We start from the raw sequence: 24,369 nt of genomic DNA, 5'->3' as shown, positions 1-24,369 counted from the left end.
CAGTTTGGTTTATAGATGGACACGTATATTACTGATGTACACGTATATTACTTACTGTTGGTCACCTGTAGGTCAGTTTGGTTCATAGATGGACACGTATATTACTGATGTACACGTATATTACTTACTGTCTGTCACCCGTAGGTCAGTTTGGTTCATAGTTGTACACGTATATTACTTACTGTCGGTCACCTGCAGGTCAGTTTGGTTTAAAGATGTACAAGTATATAACTTACTGTTGGTCACCTGTATGTCAGTTTGGGTCATATATGTACACATATATTACTTACTGTCTGTCACCCGTAGGTCAGTTTGGTTCATAGTTGTACACGTATATTACTTACTGTTGGTCACCTGTAGGTCAGTTTGGTTCATAGATGGACACGTATATTACTGATGTACACGAATATAACTTACTGTTGGTCACCTGTATGTCAGTTTGGTTCATATATGTACACGTATATTACTTACTGTCTGTCACCCGTAGGTCAGTTTGGTTCATAGATGTACACGTATATTACTTACTGTCTGTCACCCGTAGGTCAGTTTGGTTCATAGTTGTACACGTATATTACTTACTGTCTGTCACCCGTAGGTCAGTTTGGTTCATAGTTGTACACGTATATTACTTACTGTCTGTCACCCGTAGGTCAGTTTGGTTCATAGATGTACACGTATATTACTTACTGTCTGTCACCCGTAGGTCAGTTTGGTTCATAGTTGTACACGTATATTACTTACTGTCTGTCACCCGTAGGTCAGTTTGGTTCATAGTTGTACACGTATATTACTTACTGTCGGTCACCCGTAGGTCAGTTTGGTTCATAGTTGTACACGTATATTACTTACTGTCGGTCACCCGTAGGTCAGTTTGGTTCATAGTTGTACACATATATTACTTACTGTTTGTCACCTGTAGGTCAGTTTGGTTCATATATGTCCACGTATATTACTTACTGTCGGTCACCCGTAGGTCAGTTTGGTTCATAGTTGTACACGTATATTACTAACTGTCGGTCACCTGCAGGTCAGTTTGGTTTATAGATGTACAAGTATATTACTTACTGTTGTTCACCTGTAGGTCAGTTTGCTTCATAGTTCACCCGTAGTTACACGTATGTAACTTACTGTTGGTCACAAGTAGGTCAGTTTGGTTCATAGATGTTCACGTATATTACTAACTGTTGGTCACCAGTAGGTCAGTTTTGTTCATATATATACACATTTATTATTTACTGTTAGTCACCCGTGGGTCAGTTTGGTTCAGAGATGTACACGTATATTACTTACTTTCGGTCACCCGTAGGTCAGTTTGGTTCATAGATGTACACATATATTACTGACTGTCGGTCACCCGTAGGTTAGTTTAGTTCATAGATGTTCAAGTATATTACATACTGTTGGTCACGTGTAGGTAAGTTTGGTTCATAGATGTGCACGTATATTACTAACTGTTGGTCACGCGTAGGGCAGTTTGGTTCATAGATGTACACGTATATTACTAATTGTTGGTCACCTGTAGGTCAGTTTGGTTCATAGATGTACACGTATATTACTAACTGTTGGTCACCCGTAGGTCAGTTTGGTTCATAGATGCACACCTATTTTACTAACTGTTGGTCACCTGTAGGTCAGTTTGGTTCATAGATGTACACGTATATTTCTAACTGTTGGTCACCTGTAGGTCAATTTGGTTCATAGATGTACACGTATTTTTCTAACTGTTGGTCACCTGTAGGTCAATTTCGTTCATAGATGTACAAGTATATTACTAACTGTTGGTCACCTGTAGGTCAGTTTGGTTCATAGATGTACACGTATATTACTAACTGTTGGTCAACTGTAGGTCAGTTTGGTTCAAAGATGTACACGTATTTTGCTAACTGTTGGTCACCCGTAGGTCAGTTTGGTTCAAAGATCTACAAGTATATTACTAACTGTTGGTCACCCGTAGGTCAGTTTGGTTCTTAGATGTTCACGTATATTACGAACTGTTGGTCACCCGTAGGTCAGTTTGGTTTAAAGATGTACACGTATATTACTAACAGTTGGTCGCCTGTAAGTCAGTTTGGTTTATAGATGTACAAGTATATTACTAACTGTTGGTCACGTGTAGGTCAGTTTGGTTCATAGATGTACACGAATATAACTTACTGTTTGTCACCTGTAGGTCAGTTTGTTTCATAGATGTACACGTATATTACTAACTGTTGGTCACCTGTAGGTCAGTTTGGTTCATATATGTACACGTATATTACTAACTGTTGGTCACCTGTAGGTCAGTTTGGTTCATAGATGTATAAGTATATTACTAACTGTTGGTCACCTGTAGGTCAGTTTGGTTCATAGTTGTACACGTTTATTACTAACTGTTGGTCACCCGAAGGTCAGTTTGTTTCATAGATGTACACGTATATTGCTAACTTTTGGTCACCCGTAGGTCAGTTTGGTTCATAGATGTACACGTATATTACACCTGAAGGTAAGTATGGTTCATAGATGTACACGTATATTACTAACTGTTGGTCACCCGTAGGTCAGTTTGGTTCATAGATGTACACGTATATTACTAACTGTTGGTCACCTGTAGGTCAGTTTAGTTCATAGATGTACACGTATATTACTTATTGTTGTTCACCCGTAGGTCAGTTTAGATCATAGATGTACACGTATATTACTTACTGTCTGTCACCCGTAGGTCAGTTTGGTTCATAGATGTACACGTATATTACTTACTGTCTGTCACCCGTAGGTCAGTTTGGTTCATAGATGTACACGTATATTACTTACTGTCTGTCACCCGTAGGTCAGTTTGGTTCATAGTTGTACACGTATATTACTTACTGTCTGTCACCCGTAGGTCAGTTTGGTTCATAGATGTACACGTATATTACTTACTGTCTGTCACCTGTAGGTCAGTTTAGTTCATAGATGTACACATATATTACTTACTGTCGGTCACCCGTAGGTCAGTTTGGTTCATATATGTACACGTATATTACTTACTGTCTGTCACCCGTAGGTCAGTTTGGTTCATAGTTGTACACGTATATTACTTACTGTCTGTCACCCGTAGGTCAGTTTGGTTCATAGATGTACACGTATATTACTTACTGTCGGTCACCCGTAGGTCAGTTTGGTTCATAGTTGTACACGTATATTACTTACTGTCTGTCACCCGTAGGTCAGTTTGGTTCATAGTTGTACACGTATATTACTTACTGTCTGTCACCCGTAGGTCAGTTTGGTTCATAGTTGTACACGTATATTACTTACTGTCTGTCACCTGTAGGTCAGTTTGGTTCATATATGTACACGTATATTACTTACTGTCTGTCACCCGTAGGTCAGATTAGTTCAGAGATGTACACATATATTACTTACTGTCGGTCACCCGTAGGTCAGTTTGGTTCATAGATGTACACGTATATTACTTACTGTCTGTCACCTGTAGGTCAGTTTAGTTCATAGTTGTACACATATATTACTTACTGTCTGTCGCCTGTAGGTAAGTTTGGTTCATAGATGTACACGTATATTTGTAGCGGTTGGTTACCCGTAGGTCAGTTCAGTCAAAAGAAGTTGATGTATGCCTATGAATTCACTCTTACAGTAGGCGCAAACTTCATATCAGAAACATTTACTATAAAGAGAAAATCTGGCTATTTATCAGAACATTGATGAGGTGACAACAAAAGGTGATGATATTTTGTATTTTTACGGTTGAATTGGTACTTGTTTAAACAGTATTTATTTTTATATATAATACAAAAGATGTAAATTCTATAATACAAAGAAGACGTTCAAACATTATTCAGCATCAAAGTTACATAATAGATTCAAAAAGCAATGCTGGTTTTATGTTACACTGAGGGGCGCGGAATTGTGAGGTCAGCACCCGCAACACGACATTGCATGTGTCTGTCACATTAAGTTACTTCGGTATAAAGGAAAGTGCAGCGCCATGTTGTTCCATCTTTATTGCAGTTATCAACAACAGTGTAAAATAAAGAGTTTGACTTTATAAATCGAAGCGTACGTTTTAGGTCGTTCAGAAGAATGTTTACAAAGTTCAAGATGCACATTAAGTATAGCACAACATTTCACAAAGAGAGAAAGAGTATTGTCCATCACAAGTCACACAAATTATGTTACGAGCGGTTGATTTTTAACAACTAAATCTTAACTGTCCTAAAGAGAACATGCATGTGTTTATATACTCCTTAATTGTAATACAGAGTTTGATAAAATATGACAGATGATGAAGGCTGCTTATCAGAACAATTAGATATGAAAATGTTTGTCATGCAAAATAATGACAATACATACGAGTAGCATTGTAATATTTCCTTTTGGAGTTCACGAGGTTAAATGTATTACGATCTTACACTGACACAATTTATTTTTATGATATGCATTTAAAGATGCCATTTATATGTACCTTTCCAGAAAAACGCACCAAATTGTATGCGAAAGTAACGCTATTTCGGCAGTGACGTCATTGCAATTGTTTCCCAGCCCTGTGCGCTTTGACGTTCGATTTGGACGAAATGACGGGCTAAAGTTTCAGCGATATTTTCAGTGTTTGGAGCAGTGAAATATCAATTTTATTTCACTGTTAAATCTGTATAAACCACCGGAAAGCATATTATAAATAATAACAATAAAAGTGCCATCAACAACACAGATTTATGCTATTGTAATCTAACGCGACAACAATTTGGACACAATATCGCTAGACACATTATGAACCAGTACGTAAGCATTTACAACTAAATATGTCCTGAACAAATCTCCTGAATTCTGTGCTGAACAGACAAATCACGTATGGGTTGATGGTGCTGTTGAATATTATGGTACGTACCAATATCTTTAGGCCAACAGACAGTTCATGGTCCTGAACTTTGTATCCTATTCTTACGTAAAAGTAACCGAAACAGCTCAAAAGAGAAGCAACGGTCATAACAAATGTCATAGCCGTAATCTTCAGCTGGAAAGCCTTGTTCTGGAGGAAGCGACGCTTTGGAGGAATAGATGAATACTTTTTGTTATGACGTTCATGTATAGGTTTAGGAACTGTTTGTTCCAATGTTCCAGTGACCGTTGCTTGTGCCGTTGTCAATGATGTTCCCGTAGCACCTGGTTGATCTCTCTTTTGATATTCAGCGAAATATATTTTGGTCGAATTATCAGTATGGACATCATTAGAGGACTGGTTTTCTATGGATGACATTCCAGTTTCAACGTGCGGTATTTGTAACCTAATTGTTCTGGCTGATTCCTCGTGATTCTTTGAAAGCTTCATCATTGTGATTGGAATTGAACCATATAAACCTCCCAGGATGACGACACATGTAACAATGATTACAATATCTAGGATGTGAAAAATGTTGTGTTGCACTTTATTTGAATCGCTGTTGAAAAGGCATCGTTGACCTTGCAGTGACGTATTTCCATCGACAATTTCAATGAATACCGGTAGTGATTCCGAAAACCACAGCAACTGCGGTAGCGCCAATAAGACTGAAAAAGTGATGAACACAAACACGCTGATCTTTGCTTTTGTTTTTGTGAATTTCTTTGCTGAAAATACAAGAACGACTTTGAAAAATCTATCGAAGGCAATCGGAATTAGCAAAACAATGGAGTTTGCTGTAAACGTGTGCAAGAGGAATCCGTGTATTTTACACAGGATATCACTTGTGTAAGTCACGCTGTTTGTTGACTCGTATACCTGAAACAGGTTAACGAACGACGAAATCAAATCGTTCCCAGAAATTACTGTCAACAGAAAGGCCGACGTATTGTGATTCTTTTTCCTTCCGTAAAAGAAAATGGCAACGCTGTTTCCCACAACCCCAAGCATGGATACGATTGTTACAAATACGATTTCCAAAGCGTATTTCCTCGTTTTCTGGTGATTATAGTCTAGGAGTCGTTCGTCCATCTTTAACAGTAAGTATGAATCTGTAAAAGAAACAACTACAATAAAGGAATGACAAATACGTTTCCGGAAAATCTCAGATCGGGAAACAAGGAGATTCTCCTTCAGTGATACATTTGTCAGAATTTGTTGCCGGGTTGGGAACAATGCCCATTGTTCATATCCAGTGGATGTGCATGAGGATATTATCTAAAGAAGTGTGAACAGTAAGAATTTCTCTTCCCATCTTTCCACCATACAACCATGGATAAACTGTATGTCCTCATGCAGATGGTATATGAAACATTTGTGTTTTGTTTTCCGATCAAGCCACAATTTCAGAAATGTTTCCCAAACATGAATCACTGAAGGCGAACCCCCTTGTTACCCGTCCGGAAAATTTCCTCCTCTGGCTGTATAATTTAAAACACGAGAGTTAGTTATATAAGATGTATTATCATTCGGTTTATTTTAAGAAACATGTTTTAAAAACATACCATGTACACCTAAATCATATTCACCAAATGCTGTATTGTTAACACAATACCATCCTCGAGTCGCTTTGTTGCTTCCTTGGTGAACAACAATATGAGAGATCACGATTCACTTTAACTGTAAGGAAATTGCCAATCAGACTTATAACTTTGAGAAAATGGCAGTCCATAAAAGCACTAGTGAATTTAAATAGTCAATTAACAACCACTTAGCGGGCTATCTTGCTGGGCTATTTACTGCATGATATTTACCAACTGATCTAATCTTGCGTTTCTTGAGCTGAATGTGGCAAGGCCATGATAATACTGACATTACACATGCTAAATGGTTTTAAGGAAGAACTGATATTGCATGAAAGCGGAATACTACTGCGAAACAACGTAGTCACAGAGGCCGAGAGATCACTATAGGTGATGAAATTGATCGAATTGGTCAATGGAACTTTTGAAAGAGGTTAACTCTGCTAAAAATGACAGGAGTTGCTAAAACGCTTATTGACAGTTTAGTGTGTGAAACGATCACGTGACTTGCAAGATAATTTCGATGAAATATCATCTTTTTAAGATATTTTTAAATTGTCTGACTTAATAACTTCTGAGCAAATAATACGTGGGTATTCGATCACACTCACTGTCAAAAATAAGTCTGATTCGCTTGAAGACGGGTCGTTTTCCAGATAAAGAGTGAAGACCACGCTTCGTTGTTTACATTTTTTGAGTAGTGTGGGTATTTTCGTTTATCAGTTCATCGTTGCGTGAATTTTCCGGGGAGTCCGTATTACAAAGTCATACAGTTTGAAAATTAAATAGATGATATAACATCGAATCTATGTTCGTCTGTAATGTTTTGTAATGTTTCGTACGAAAGCAAATGTTCAAGCTTTCAGCTTCAAGAAAACGTTTGAAAAACAGGATTACTTTTTTCTTATAAGCGGTAAGTTATGTTAATTTAAAAACATATCTCTATTTAAACATATGCAACCTTTCTTTAAATTCAACATATTATTTTTGACAAAATTTAAAGAAGTGAGGTGTTAAGTTTCGATCAAGGGGAGGTAACTATTAATGCTTTTAAAGGTATTTCATGAAGTTGATATTTTCACTCATTAGTTTGCATTGAAATATCAAACATTTTTACTGTTGTTATTTCACTGATAAACATAAAAGAAAATACCATTATATTTATATTTACATTAGTTCCTTTGAGCTGCTACTCTGAATCCAGTCTCGTCGATGATTTTTATCCCTGTTTTCCAGAAGAATGATTCGTTACGTTATCGCTAAATATCTTTTCTTGCTTTCCACGCAAGAAAGGTTCCGTTTCAAGACTATGCGCAATCTCAACATGTACAACTCTCTTCGACGTGCACGTTAACAGGCATCCGTATCGCTTCTGCTGGCTGCGACCTCACCTGTATAAACGTCTTAACTAATCTAGACCAACATACGTTAACGGAGTTTTATCAGGTTTGATTCATTTCGCCGGTAACGTTGCTATCTGTTGCACTTCTGTTCTCTGTTAGCGGCATTTACAGCATAGACATTCGTTTGAAACCATTTTCACCGTCCTTAGTCCATGAATTATGAAAGATATTGTTAATGATATGGTATGTTAAGCCAAATGTGTTGGTTGATCTCGTGATATTTCAGTACATTCATTTCAGCGACATAATGCTCACGCATCAATAATCGGGTGTTGGTGGTGTTCTGGAAAATCAGTATACTGAAGTCGACCGCCAACTCTCAGTGCACCATCATGGCGGATTGGGCATAAGTTGACCTCCGGTTAAGTTAATATCTGTTAATGTTTATTTACAATGAGCCAGCGACCTACAATGCTTATGAACTTATAAGCATTCTTAGGTGAGGCACACGTGATATACTAAGGATTTACCTAACCATAGTTTTCCAACACCTGCGTATCATATTGGTTAATTGTGTTGAGCTTAGTCATAAAAAATCATTAATAATCGCCTATGTCCAAAAGCTTGTTTGTATGTCAAAGACGCAACAAATCCCTTGCAAAAGCATGCTTGACCCTGAAGAGGTCCGCTGGTTTTTATATACAGTAAATTCTCAATCCACACAGAGCCCGGGCTTTGCTTATTTGCATATTACCAACCAAGTAAACATACGTACTATGAACGTACTACCGTCTATAACGGAATGTTATTCTATGAACGCACATCCGCCGCCTACACCGGACCGTTAACCTACGCCGCCTACAGCGGACCGTTACAGTGGTTCTACGAACGCACAACCGCCGCCTACAGCGGACCGTTACATTACTTTCCCCTCCGAGAAGACTCGTCCCGAGTCTTGGCCTTGGAAACTCGTGGGTAAGGCAACTCCGATTCGGCAGTTGCCACCATTTGTAACGTGCGACCTCAACCAAGTAAATATACGTACTATGAATGTACTTCCGACTATAACGGAATGTTATTCTATGAGCGCACATCCGCCGCCTACAGCGGACCGTTACAGTTGTACTATGAACGCACATCCGCCGCCTACAGCGGACCGTAACAACTTTAACACAAGACTTACGAAAAGTACAAATATATGCCGTTGTTAGGTTCAGTCCTTAGCGGGCATATATAGGTATCCTTTCATACATGTTTAGGTGTTTTTTGGCATTCAGGTATCATTCAATACATGTTGAGGTGGATCTGGCATATACAAGTCTAAATGTTTCGGGTGTATATACAGCTATCCCTAATACATGTTAAGATGTTTCTGAGAGCTTTGCGAATTTAACGAAAGAAGGTCTTACCAGGATTTAGTTTAAAATGCGTTTCCATCCAAACGCAAGAATGATGCAACCATACAACTGGTTTCCGTACCCAAACTTCTGAACACTATCCAAAAACAACACCGCCTTGTAATTTGTAAAAAGATAACATAAACTGATTCAGTTAATTTAAATACCTTTCTAATAAAAAAGCCTTTGTAAAAGTTGCTCAGCTCTGTAACACACCAAACACATGTACCAAAGAATACATATATTCACAATGCAAAAGAGGGTGCCACAACACTAAAAGAAAAAGAAAAAGTATTATTTCTTCCCTTTCTCCACCCACTTTATATTGTGGAAGTAAGGTGGTCCGATACACTATATGCTAGTTAGTGTATAGTATAATAGTATATTATTACGATCTAGCCCCGTGGTCTGTCAACGCTATCAACTGTCCCTTTTAGGGTGACCAATTATTTGAAGTGCTCCCCTCGTGATTGCCCCTCAGGTACTGGTAGCGAAACCTCTCAATGGCAATTAAATTTCATGTAGTCTAACCATTGCGTGTCAAAAACTAGTTCACCGGGAAGACTCAAATCGATGTTTACAAGTTTAATAAACGTGATAAAACAGTACACCAGTGGAATTAATAATAATTTAAACACCAGAAGAAGAAAAGGTACAGTATGCACTCGCTGGGTAGACACGGGACAAAGCTAGATCATCGTGTTTAACTTTTTAAGTCCTTAAAACATTAATTTTCCGCTAATTTCCTATTTAATTCTTTTTTGATTTTATCAAGGAGACAAATCATTAACATTTCCTTTTCCTTACCTTTTCTATTTCCAGATTAATGCCAAAATAAAATGCCAAAATGGGCGAATCGTACGGGATGTGCTCCAAGCTATGGCTAAGTTATGTCTTCTCCTGATTCTGGAAAACCATCCCTATATACATCGTCAAACGACCCGAAAATCATTGTCGAATGATCCGACCGAAAATGAACCGGCCGAAAACGACCAAGATTGGGTCAAATGACCCCAAACAGCCAATCTAAGATGGCGTCGTCATAGATCGGGAACTTTTGAAAAAATAAATAAAAATTCTTCTCTACATAAACGCGTGGATATTCACGTTGGATTTTCGGTATATAGAATATAGAATATTGTCCGATTAAACTACCAAAACACGAAATAGCAAAATGCATATCAATTTAAAAGGGGGATAACTCTGGTGTAACTAGGTCAATTCACAATCATACCTTGCAAATGTGACCCAAAACCCTGTAATTTAGATTCATTTAAATCGAAGGGTCAATAATTCAGTTCTTGTCTACACAAGCAATAAACCAGCTTCAGTCCTTTCCCTATTTTAAGTATATCACTGGTCATATGATATTGTTTCTTGATAAAGTCTAAAATATCTTACTTTAATGGTCTTTAATCAAATTCAAAATCGAGGGAGTCATCCCTCTTTCCGGGCCATTTTGGGCACTTAATAAAGAGCAAACGCGATTCGGATTATATAAGAACACAAACAAACATAAACAGCAGCAATACAGCAAAACACTTTTTGTGTAAAGCGACAAAATGGCAACATTTAGGATACGCACGTACTAATTTTAATCATATATCGTATGATTCACAAGCATACGAGTATAATCCAATGCATCTGATCTTAAACAATTTATAATTGTTATGATTTACAGAGTAAACACATCTAAAGAATAGGTAGAAAGTTTACGCGGTCTATTACTGATATTGCTTCAGTTTTCTTGCAGTTTGGTATACACTACGACGAATTTCTAATTGTCCACCTAGTTTTTATCATATTTTAGGAAAAGTATTCAGAGAAAAAAACAAATAACCAAATATAAGGTTAATACGATTTATTCTTAATACGTAAAACAAAACTTCATTTAAATATGATTACGGTAACAAACTTAACAGAGAGGGTTAAATTGACACCCTTATAACAAAACTGCAATACTAAATCACGTCGTATTAGATTTTGTTTTAATACTTTGTATGCCCATTGCTGCGGCAATTACAGCGAGGCACATTGTCCTCATTGATATAATGTACCTGTGAATATACGGTTGTGGAATGGCTGCCAAAATCTGATGAATAACACGCGTGAGCACCCTGAGACTTGGTTGCAGCGGCTGGGCACGCACCTTGCGCTTCAAATGTCCCCCACCCGTGCTCGATCGGATTTAAATCCGGACTTGGAGTGTTCGCACGTTGTTTGCTACAAGCATTACTCGTGTGCTTCTAGCCGCGTGACATGGTGTGTTATCCTGTGCCAACACCATACCGCGATTGGCACGGATATGAGGTAGAAGAACCGGCCGAATGACGTCATTTTGATACCTCATCGCGTTCATGTTGCCTTGAATGGGTACAATTGGAGTTTTCAATCCAATCAGTTTCAACTCGTGGACTTGTTTTCGACTGTTTTTACGTAAATAAGAATCACGTACATATTAATATAAACAAACATGTTTTTGTCAATATTTTGCACTTATTAACAAATAATAACACATATTGCAACTTTTATAACGACGCGTAACATACCTGTCTGATGGGGGGTGCCGGCACGAATCAATTCGACGGCTTGCGCGCGTTCTGCAATGCTCATTCTCGCCATATTTAATGTTTTTCATAAAAGACAATCCACGAAGAATTCATTCCCACCATATTCAACAACTACCTTGCCGTGCACGAGAATTTCGAGCACATAGACTATTTTCTCACCTACCGTTCCGCATGAATGATTTTGTACATGAGTACGTGTTTTCCTTCTCCCCGAAGGTGTATATGTGTATATGTGTCTGTGTATAGGTGTTTACAAATGTATGTTATCACATCTGATATATCTTAAATGATTAAGATTTTGATAAATTCGAAAGGATTGCTAATTTTGGTATTATACTTTTTAAACTCAATAATCTCAATATAAAAATAACTCAATTAAAAAACACTATTTATCATTTCAAATTATTAAACGAAATTCGTACCAAAACGATATTCCTGTACCAAAATGAAACTATTACTTAAACATTTGACACAATTGACTTTAGCTTTTGAATGTAGATTGTTTACAGGTATTTCGATAAAAAACTCTTGCTTTTAATGGAGTGCAAGTATTATTACTTAAACATTTGACACAATTGAGTTTAGTTTTTGAATGTAGATTGTTTACAGGTATTTCGATTAAAAAACTATTGCTTTTGATGGAGTGCAAGTACTCAAATGTTTAAGTAATAGTTTCATTTTGGTCAAACGTTAGTACAGTTGTATATACCAACATCTCAACGGTTAAATAGACTTATTGACTTTCTCTCCACAACTTCACATAATTGAACACGTTATGAACCAGAACGTAAGCATTTACAAACAAATAACTCTTGAACAAATTTCCTGAAGTCCGTGCTGAACAGACAAATCACGAATGGGTTGATGGTGCTGTTGAACATTATGGTACGTACCAATACTTTTTGACCAACAGACAGTTCATGGTTTTGAGCTTTGTATCCTATTCTTACGTAAAAGTAGCCGAAAAAGCTCAAAAGAGAAGCAACGGTTATAACAAATGTCATAGTCGTAATCTTTAGTTGGAAAGCCTTATTCTGGAGGAAGCGACGCTTTCGAGGAATAGGTGAATACTTTTTGGTATGAAGTTTCTCTACAGGTTCTACCAATTTTCTAGTGCCCGTTGCTTGTTCACTTGTCAATGTTAATCCCTTAGAACTCGGTTGATCTTTCCGGATCTTCTTTTGACATTCAATAAAATATACTTGGGTCGAATTATCAGTATGGACATCATTGGAAGACTGGTCTTCTATTGATGAAATTCCAGTTTCAACGTGCTGTAATTGTAACCTTTTTGTTCTGGCTGATTCCTCGTGATTCTTTGAAAGCTTCATCAATGTGATTGGAATTGCACCATATAAACCTCCTAGGCTAATGACACTGATGGCAATGATAACAATATCTAGGATGTGAAAAATGTTGTGTTGCACTTCATTTGAATCGCTGTCAAAAAGGCATCGGTGACCTCGCAGTGAGGCATTCCCATCTTCAACTTCAATGTTTATCTGACGTGATTCCGAAAACAACAGCAGCTGTGGTATCGCCAATAAGACTGAAAAAGTGATGAACACAAACACACTGATCTTTGCTTGTTTTTTTGTGAATTTCTTTGCTGAAAATACAAGAACGACTTTGGAAAATCTATCGAAGGCAATCGGAATTAGCAAAACAATGGAGTTTGCTGTAAACGTGTGCAGGAGGAATCCGTGTATTTTACACAGGATATCACTTGTGTACGTGACGCTGTTTGTGGACCTGTATATCAGAAACAGGTTAACAAACGACGATATCAAATCGTTCCAAAAAAGTACTGTCAACAGAAAGGCCGACGTATTGTGATTCTTTCTCCTTCGGTAAAATAGAAGGGCAACGCTGTTTCCAACAACTCCAAGCAGGGATACGATTGTTACAAATACAATTTCCAAAGCGTATTCCCTCGTTTTCTGCAGATTATAGTATGCGAGTCGCTCGTCCATCTTTTAGAGTAAGCAGAATCTATAAAGAAACAGATGCATTAAAGGAAGGAAATAAACATTTCAAGTGAATGAAAAGCCCGATCGGGAAAAAGCCGAGGATTGTCCTTCAGGAAAAAAATGTAATTTTGTTGCCGGATTGGGGAACACGGGGATTCTCCTTCAGGGAAACAGTTTTGAGTTTGTTAACGTATTAGGAAACAAATCACCTATTTTCATATACCTAACTGTCCATCTGGCATTGTCCTTTGCATAAAAATATCATCTAAAAGTTATGTACAACAAGATATAAATAATTGTTCATTGTTTGTTTATTTTAAACTTCCGCATTCTTGAGATATCGATACCTTTTCAATAGTTTTCTTGTTTTGGAAGTATGTCAAGTATGCAGCTATACTGAACAAATCCTTATCTACAGTAAGAATTTCTTTTCATATTTTTCTACTATACAAGCATGGTTTGGGATTGTCTGTAAACTGTATATTTTCTTGCACATGGCAATGTTACTAAGGTATACGAACAATTGGCGTTTTGTTTCCCGATCAGGCAACAGATTAACAAATGTTTCCCAATCGTGAAATACTGAAGGGGAGTCCCCACGTCTCCTGATCGGTCAATTACCCCTAGTGTTTGAAAATCGGACTCCATTTGCTATCAATAATCGAATCGAATCGGACCAAGCATTTCGATTTACTATCGGACAATAATCGAAAGTTCATAATATCAGTAAATAATACATTCTTTATACATAGTATAATCATGATCATTGAAATAGTTAAACCTGGAATCAGTACGTGTGATGCTATAGTCATGCTTTTTGCAACAGTATGTAAATTTCCGTCTTTAATAACTTAACTTAAGTTTAAACTTCAAATGAAATCAACGAGAATTTACCGGAAAGAAAAAATGACATTTACTTGACTTTTATCACAAAGCCAAAAACAATATGTAGTTTCCAGAAGTAACATTATCGACATCGATTTTGGACAACCACTATCGATTGTCGCCGACATAGCATTGTCAGCGACGATTTATCGATTGTACTCAATAATCTTTTTATCACTAATTACCCCCATTGGTTATATATTTAGAAACCATCGATTTAAATATATAATATCTATTTAAATTCATTTTATTTTACGAACTAGCGTTTTAGGTTAAATACATACCAGGTACACCTAAATCATAGTCACTAAATACTGTTCTGTAAACACAAAACCATCCTCGAGTCGCTTTGTCCCTTCCCCGGTAAACACCAGTATAAGAGGATGCGATTCAATGTAAGGAAATTGCCCATCAGACTTTTGAAAAGAGGGCTGATCAGTCCACTGAATCACCAGGAAATTTAAACATTTAATTAACCGCTTCATTAACTAATTAGCCATCTGCTGGTTCCAGCCGTCAGTATCTTAGTTTTCACACTCCTAATGCCTTGCCATACTTAATACAAAAAAGTGCATTTTATTTACAAACATGAGCGAGTCCCTTTTTAAACATGTAATAAATTCTATAGGTTTTATCGGCAATCTTCAGAAATCTTTGTCAGAATTTTTAACTGCGTGATATTTAAAACCGTTCTGAACATAGGTCGCAAATTAGGTCATTTTATAATCATACAAAAATACCTTCTTCAAAATAAAAATACCGGTGTAGGAAATATTTTGACCCCCCCCCCCCCCCCCCCCCCCTATAAAATCCGACCTCACGGTAATTATTATTTAGAAAAACTGAACCTTGCATCATAATATATCGAAATACACGAAACACTTACGAAGAATTACGAAAATAAACCGGTACTTGCAACCTCAATATTTATCCACTTGTATTTATTATAAATGAACTGCTAAATATTATTCAATATTGTGTATTACTTGTCTCAATTTGTATAAATATAGTATATCAAATATCACGTCTTTGTGTCGAATGGGTCACGGTTTATTGCAAGATATGGAAGACCCGGAGATGTCGTTTTTTCGAGGAATGGTCTTTGATAGAGGACACAGACATATCTTTGACCTTTTACAGTGGAAATTAATATTCTGTCGAGCTTATTGAATGATTTGAACATCTGCATTTGAATATTTTATGTTAACTTATAATGTCTTTTTGACTTCGCATTGTTGAATTGGAAAAAAACGTATACATGTCATTAAACAACAATTGTGATACTCGAGATGCTTTCACGCACATACCAGTTATGTCCCGGATAGAGTATGGACATACTATTACAAGAAAAAACTGTGATACAAAGTATCACAGCGGGCCCACAAACAGATCCACCATGTAAATATTTTGAAGTTGGTGATGGTTGATGACGAGTCGAGGCTATGAAGGAATTCAAAGATACCTATTTTGGTAAAACATTAGTCTATGCACAGCTATAGTTTATATTAAACACTTCTTCCAGGTTTCAATACAACTATAAGTTTTACAGGGGACAAAGTTTTGTGACAGACAGACAGCACTAAATCAAAATGTCTCTTGCTTACTCGGGAAAAGACATTAATACGGCAAACCAAAGTTACAGTTCTTGCACAAGCACAGTTGTAACAATACTTTTTTTTTTATTTTGGTACCCATTTTTATATTCAGTAACAATTCTCGGGATATTTAGTTACTTATATTGAAAATAAGTTTCAATAACATATTAGTTAAATCACTATGTAAATTGACACTAACTTTACAATGCATCAGAGTCAAGTTTTCATATATGTTACATTGGACCATGAAATGTAATGACCGTACAACGATCCAACAACCCCGAGGGGCTTTGTGCGAAATGTGACAACACGCCTTTGAGGCTTAATGGACTATACAAGTTAATGAACAAATAATAAATAAAAATGAAAAGATTACACTTATTTTGCCATTTATGATTCATGCTTTATTTATTTTTTTACATCATATGAACATTTCATTAGCAACAGTTTACCTTGTTTTCCACATAACAACTTCGAAAATACAGCAGATTAAAGAGAAATCTATTTCATTTAAAATGATCAATAATGGATTGGCAAACAATTATCTTTTGATCGTTCTTTGATGTAGTGCAGATAGTTTTCCACAAGTTGTGAGGCTACATTTGCAATTAAAATAATTGGTTCAAACAATTGTAAATGAAACACCTAAAAAACTAATTTTATCCGTGATATCTTCTCATCTTTTCACCAAACCAGCAAAAAAAAATATTACTCAATTCGTTTCAATGAACTGCCATTTCCAATAAAAAAAAACCCACAAACATCCGTTTTTACGTACACTTTAAGGAGTATATAAAATAAATTAAACAAAATAATTCTTCAAAAAATATTTAATTTAAAAACTTATTTGTTTCCTTCTTTGTCTATATGGTCAGCAATTGGTCAGAAACTCTACTCTATTTCTATATCGTTAGCTAACTCGTCAGCAATTTAGTACGTGTCCAGAAACGTTCCGAAAACAAACGTACGAAAGACAACTCTGTAAAAAAAATTAGACTGTGTCTACATTATTAATGTCAAAAGTAACAACGTTTATTTAATGACGAGACAATCATTATGGTAAGAACGACAACTCATGTATTCAAGGGAAAAAATTGACTGTGTCTACATTTTCAGCTCATAAGTACTCGATTTTTTTTAGGAAGAAGAGACGCATATTTTCAACCAAGTTCTTAAGTCTCCATAAACCTTTTACTCACCACGTATTAAATATAGCGAGCAGCGGCCCGCAATGACGTATTATAATAAAAGATGCATATAACGTAATAAAATGTCTACATGATATAAAGATGTATCCGCATAATATAATAAACTTTCATAATAATATAAGTACAAAGCACAACATATAATGATATAATGATATAACATAACTATCTTTGCACAACATTAAAAGCAATTGGTACATTATGTAATAAAAACATAATAATAAAGTTTTAGGACTACGAAAGAGAGTGAAGGCGTTCCATAAACGGATGTTCTTTTTTCCGTCCTAAAACTGTGACTATGATTAAACTATTTACTTATCAAGACTTCAGGACTTAAACATCGCCATTGATATATCTAAGATTGACATGACAACACTATCCATATTGGTAAAATGTAACAGTTTCTTGACAAATACAAAGCCCGCACCCCGGCCACAACAGCACAAACATACTACCATTTCTCGATTTCAACCCCAACTCATTTAACCATATAACCGGATAGTATGATTCAAAATTGTAAATCATATACTCTTTAAAAGCATAGGTTATGTTTTTACAAATATTTGGTCAATATCATTGTGCGTCCAATTCAATATGGTTTTGAATTCTTGCTCAAGTACATTTTTTGCTCTAAAACAATTTTGAATTTAAACAATGACGTTTGACAATGCGCCTTTAAAAACAGTAAAACTTTACTGATTTTGAATCAAAATATGCTGTAATGTTGGTATTATTTACCATTTTAAGTACTTACACACCTGTCTGAGTATTTTGCCTTTATCATGTGTATAATGTAAAACGAAAGGATATTATCGTTCTATGGCGGCAAAATCATATAATATTGTTAACGTTGATGAGCCAGTTTACGAGTAAAAACTTGAATATATGTTGTGAAACTGTATGTGGCCTGATTTAACCCCAACTATTCTTCTTGTGTATGTTTCTTGTTTATCCTTTCGTCTTTTGCTGTTTGGTTTTTGTCTAAAGACAATGTCAAGTACGGCTTGTGCCTCTAGGTTGTCCCAGTGGTTTCGATTTCATTTTCGAGTTTAAATCTCGTTGAATCATCAAACGTTATACCTAACCGTTCTCCCTATGCGGAATGGACCTGGAACTCTAAAAGGATTAGGCAGACATAATTATAGAAGGAAAAGAAAGATGTATTCAGTATGCTTAAGATTTTTAATTTGAGTGTATATTTTTTACGACATTATCATTTTACTGTTTAGCTAGGATTCCGTCCAGCTCGACGTTCAAAATCGACATTGGAAATTCATTATATTATATCGGATGTCGAGCTAGCATTCCGTCCAGCTCGACATTCCAACTAGACATTAAAATTCCACTACCTAATAATGAAAGTCGAGCTAGGAGCTCGTTCAACTCGACATTACAGCTCGACATTGAAAATTCACTTATAATATCGAATGTCGAGCTAGGATTCCGTGCCGCTCGACGGTGCATCTCGAAATTGAAAATACACTATAATATATCGACTGAGCAAGGATTCCGCCCAGCTCGATATTGCAGTTCGACATTTGAATTTCACTGTATACTTCCGATTGACGTGCTAGGATCAGCTCTACATTCCAGCTCGACATTGAACATTCACTATATATTATCGAATGTTGAGCCAAATTTCCATCCAGCTCGACAAACCAGCTCGACAATTTCACCGTATATTACCGAATACCGAGCTAGAATTCCGTCCATCCAGACATTCATGCTCGACACTGAAAAATGCATGTCGAGCCAGGATTTTGGACATCAAAAAATAAACCGTGACTCCTGAATCACATACCAGTACCATGATATTTAAACATACAAACACTAACGAACATCTATGTTTGAATGTTTTTACACATTAATCGGGAATGTTGCAGTATCTGCTATGAGGGCTATTTTTTTCATTTCATCCTAAATTTATTGACAACATTAATTGTTATATTTGCATTCATAATATTAAAGAATTGTAGATTAATGAATGTTGGTGTCAAAACTACAATGTTTCTTACAATTTTGATGAAGTTAATATGTGTTGTTATTTGTGGGATCGTTAAAATATGAGCCACTTTCTACAACATACCTGTGTTGTATTACTATGGTTCGGTAAGAGAAATGGGAAAGTGTGGATCCTGTATCTCACTTGTGTCGCAACTAGGAATATTTATACAGAGCCATTGAAGGTCGCTAGCCAGAACGATGAGTTTTGAAATTGATAACAGAAACCAATTTGCCCTCTGGTCAAACAAACGCTAACAAACTACATACGGTTTGTGAAAAAAAAGGATTAACAAAACACTATATGTTAGGGTGGGATATTCACAAACTTTCGGTCGCATTCCGAAGTGACTTCGCTCGATCGTCATTTATATACCTAATTTTATATGTTTCCTTGATAAACGTATTATTATGTTAAACACATGCTTGCTTGCACCGTTTTATAGCCACCAGGCATATTTTGCGGCCGTAAAAACTCTTTGTTTTAACAAACCCGACCGACTCTATTTTTTCATTGACATTTTATTTTTGCGTTCGATCGATATGTTGATGTTTTTGGTATTTTCCTAAACAAAATGAATTTAATTCAGTGGACGTGTTAAAATTTGACCATTTTAAATTTAACTTTTTTTAATATCGAAATACATCTTGATCTATGTCCCGGGGTTTGGTACAGAATCCAGGTTCTCAAAACAATATGAAGAAAAGAAATATAACACTATATGTCAATTTATTTCATAGATGTACACCTATATTACTAACTGCTGGTCACCCGTAGGTCAGTTTATACTTATTGTTGGTCACCCGTAGGTCAGTTTATACTTATTGTTGGTCACCCGTAGGTCAGTTTATACTTATTGTTGGTCACCCGTAGGTCAGTTTATACTTATTGTTGGTCACCCGTAGGTCAGTTTATACTTACTGTTAGTCACCCGTAGGTCAGTTTATACTTATTGTTGGTCACCCGTAGGTCAGTTTATACTTACTGTTGATCACCCGTAGGTCAGTTTATACTTACTGTTGGTCACCCGTAGGTCAGTTTATACTTACTGTTGGTCACCCGTAGGTCTGTTTATACTAACTGTTGGTCACACGTAGGTCAGTTTAGTTCATAGTTGTACACGTATATTACTGACTGTTGGTCACCTTTAGGTCAGTTTAGTTCATAGCTGTTCACGTATATCGCTTACTGTTGGTCACCCGTAAGGTTACTTTTGTACCAAAATGAGGCGGGTCTTCCCGTTTGCATGCATTCGTATATAAGACTCGAAGTTGAAACTGAAAAGATGCATTATAAAGGCGAAATTGGGCAGTAGGGAGATGATGTTTTGTTATGAGCGGTTGAATCGCGAATTGATTTAAACATGTTTTATTTCAATATATTGTACAAAAGAAGTCGTCCAAACATTAAACAGTATCATAGTGATTTCAACATAGAAACTTTACAAAGAAGCTGTACAACTGATATACAATGTACATTGTTTGTTAATTTACAAAGAAGCTGTACAACTGATATACATGTACATTGTTTGTTAAATGATGAAGACTTTAATAGATTCGAAAGGAATGCTGGTATTTGTAGAATATATAATAATTTAATTGAGATCAAATAATGTATTTATCATTTTGAATATAAACGAAACTCGCACCAAGAAGATATTCCTACACAAATGAGTTTAGTTTTTCAATGTAGATTATTTTCAAGTATTTCAATTTAAAAAACACTTGCTTTTGATGGAGTGCATGCACTCTACTGTATAAGTAATACAGTTGTAGTTTCATTCTGGGTAAACGTTAGTACAGTTGTATATACCATCATCTTAACGGGTACTTATACTAATGGCAAAAAATGCCATCAACAACACAGACTTAATCTCCACAACAATTCGACTATCGCTTGACAGAATTGAATCCATTATGAACCAGTTCGTAAGCATTTACAAACAAATATGTCCTGAACAAATTTCCTGAATTCTGTGCTGAACAGACAAATCACGTATGGGTTGATGGTGCTGTTAAATATTATAGAACGTACCAATATCTTTAGGCCAACAGACAGTTCATCGTCTTGAACTTTGAATCCTATTCTTACGTAAAAGTAGCCGAAACAGCTCAAAAGAGAAGCAACAGTTATAACAAATGTCATAGCCGTCATCTTCAGCTGGAAAGCCTTGTTCTGGAGGAAATGACGCTTTCGATGAATAGAAGACTTTTTGGTGCGACGTTTCTGAATAGGTCTAGGAACTGATTGTTCTACTTTTCCTGTGCCCGTTGCTGTTTCCCTTGTCAATGTTGGTCCCATAGAACCTGATTGATCTTCCAAGGAATTGTTTTGACAGTCCACGAAATATATTTTGGTCGAATGATCAGTATGGACATCATTAAAAGACTGGTTTTCTATGGACGACATTCCAGTTTCAACGTGCGGTATTTGTAACCTAATTGTTCTGGCTGATTCCTCGTGACTCTTTGAAAGCTTCATCAATGTTATAGTCATAGTACCATATAAACCTCCTAGAATGAAAACACAGACAACAATAATTACAATATCTAGGATGTGAAAAATATTGTGTTGCGCTTTGTTTGAATCACTGTTAAAAAGGCATCGGTGACCTTGTAGTGAGGTATTTCCATCGTCAATTTCAATGAATACCGGTAGTGATTCCGAAAACCACAGGAGCTGCGGGATCGCCAATAAGACTGAAAAAGTGATGAACACAAATACGCTGATCTTTGCTTTTGTTTTTGTAAATTTCTTTGCTGAAAATACAAGAACGATTTTGCAAAATCTATCGAAGGCAATCGGAATTAGCAAAACAATGGAGTTTGCCGTTAATGTGTGCAAGAGGAATCCGTGTATCTTACACAGGATATCACTTGTGTAAGTCACGCTGTTTGTTGACTCGTATACCTGAAACAGGTTAACGAACGACGATATCAAATCGTTTCCCGAAAGCACTGTCAGCAGAAACATCGACGAATTGTGACTTTTTTGTCTTCTGTAAAATAGAAGGGCAACACTGTTTCCAACAACACCAAGCAGGGATACGATTGTTACAAATACAATTTCCAGAGCGTATTCCCTCGTTTTCCCGTAATTATAGTCTATGAGTCGTTCGTCCATCTTTAACAGTAAGTATCACTCTGTAAAAGAAACAACTGCATGAAAAATACGTTTCCAATGGAAGAAATTGCAAGATCTGGAAACAAGGGGATTCTCCTTCAGGGTAATTTGTTAATTCGTTTACGGATTGGGAATCAAAACGCCCTTGTTTCATATATTTAACTGTCCTTTGTAAAATTGACCCCAGCATGGGCATATCGTATCTTCGGACCATCTTAAACCATTCCTATGTGACACAAGATAAAACAAAAGTCCTACAGTTTATTTACCTTAATGCCCTTATTCTGGAGATATATCGAGACTTGTCCTATATATTTCTTGATTTCGAAGCACTTATTTCTCAATCGGGAAGTGTAACCAACCAGGCAGTGAAATCAATTATAAAGTGTTTCCCTCTTAAGTAGGGGAAATTAAAAATACTTCTTAGCAAAAATGATTTAGATCTTAATTTCTTGAAAACAACCACAGTTTTGGATTGACTGTAAAGTGTAGTTCTTTTTTACACTGAAGGGAAATAACCAAATGAGGCAATTTCCTCGACTGGTTTCTGGAATGCAAAAAAATATTAAAAATCAGCGAACAAAACAAACAAAATATATTATCATTCATGTTATTTTAACAACTATATGTTCTAGGCTAAATACATACCAGGTACACTTCGCTTATATTTGCTGTATTATGTATGGTTAACATAAAACCATCGAGTCCTTGGTAAACTCTAGTATGAGATGCTGTGTAAGGAATTAAACCTTCATAATACCGTTAGTATCAGTATCAGTTTTTATTCTCATTTGTTTAGTCAACGAGTTCATACATTGGCAACTTAAGAGGCAATTCCAATACTAATTTTCGCTCGTTTCCGCTATCCTGATAAGTGTATACAGCAATATAAGTCCTCTGTTCTACTTTATCAGAAACGCAATTTTTAAATATATCTTTATAACAATTGAATGCGCATAATCAAAGACTAACTGTTGAGAGAACTTTCGTTGGCCAAAAATAACCTCAAACATATGCTGAGCACAAATTTATTTGTACATACCAGGTTTTAAAGGAGTAAAATAAAAAAACCAATGTCATTGATCATTTACATTCCCAACAGGAAAATAAGAGGTATACAAAGAAACCACGCTTTCACAATTTTGATTTGTTACATAACCACAATAATGTAACAAAGGCAAATTGGTTCATTGTGCCAAGGTGCCAGTAGGCTTATACATAATCAAGTATTAGTCACAAACCAACTGTTGGTTTTGCTGACTTAACCACAAATCTTGCGGAAAGTAAAGTTGTATTCCTTCTTCAGCTGGTTCAGCGTGCATAATCACGTATCCCACGCATGAGCATTAGAATATCGGTCGACTGGATGAACATAAAAGCGGAATTGAATATCTTCCGGTTTGTTACCAGGATATCACTGGCCTATTTGACTTGTAGCAGGACCATAGTGTAAACACTTCCGCTTTGCACTCCTGATTTCCCTTGCTAACATGATATACAGCAGGATGTTAGGGGGCACCGACCCAGTAGTATGCTTACTTCCGGTGGTTATCAGAAGTCTTAAAACCGAATCAAGAACATATCTATGGATATCAGCAGCATGCTGAATAAATAAATAATTCTGTTCGAAAGTGTCCATAATACTGATAGAAATTAGGATATCGCCGACAACACTCTCGGTATGCTCCTATAAATGAGTATGAGTATGTGATAACTTGCCTAAGGTTAATGGAATTACAGCAATTGAACATATGCAAATCATCACCATGAAATGCTGAGTTATTTACCTATCACTACAAATATGTGTAAATCAACACCTTAAAAAGGAAGCGAACTCCAAA

The 24,369-nt window shown here is 36.2% G+C and overlaps 1 protein-coding gene across 1 annotated transcript; it reads right to left on the bottom strand.

The window, feature by feature from the left end:
• Positions 1 to 3,902: 3,902 nt before the first annotated feature.
• LOC128235380 (cephalotocin receptor 1-like) lies at positions 3,903 to 6,542 on the bottom strand. Its single transcript, XM_052950190.1, has 2 exons — positions 6,421 to 6,542; positions 3,903 to 5,967 (listed from the first exon to the last, which is right to left on the bottom strand). The coding sequence occupies exon 2, from the start codon at positions 5,945 to 5,947 to the stop codon at positions 4,745 to 4,747; it is 1,203 nt and encodes a 400-aa protein (XP_052806150.1). The 5' UTR covers positions 5,948 to 5,967; positions 6,421 to 6,542; the 3' UTR covers positions 3,903 to 4,744.
• Between the last annotated feature and the right edge of the window lie 17,827 nt (positions 6,543 to 24,369).

Source organism: Mya arenaria, chromosome 5 (assembly GCF_026914265.1).
Source record: "Mya arenaria isolate MELC-2E11 chromosome 5, ASM2691426v1".
Taxonomy (NCBI): domain Eukaryota; kingdom Metazoa; phylum Mollusca; class Bivalvia; order Myida; family Myidae; genus Mya; species Mya arenaria.
Note: the sequence above shows the minus strand (reverse complement) of the source record. Positions and strands in the feature narration are given on the sequence as shown.

Bases quoted from the DNA above. Each gene is read 5' to 3' on its own strand.
- LOC128235380 (XM_052950190.1), bottom strand. From the start codon at position 5,947: ATGGACGAACGACTCCTAGACTATAATCACCAGAAAACGAGGAAATAC.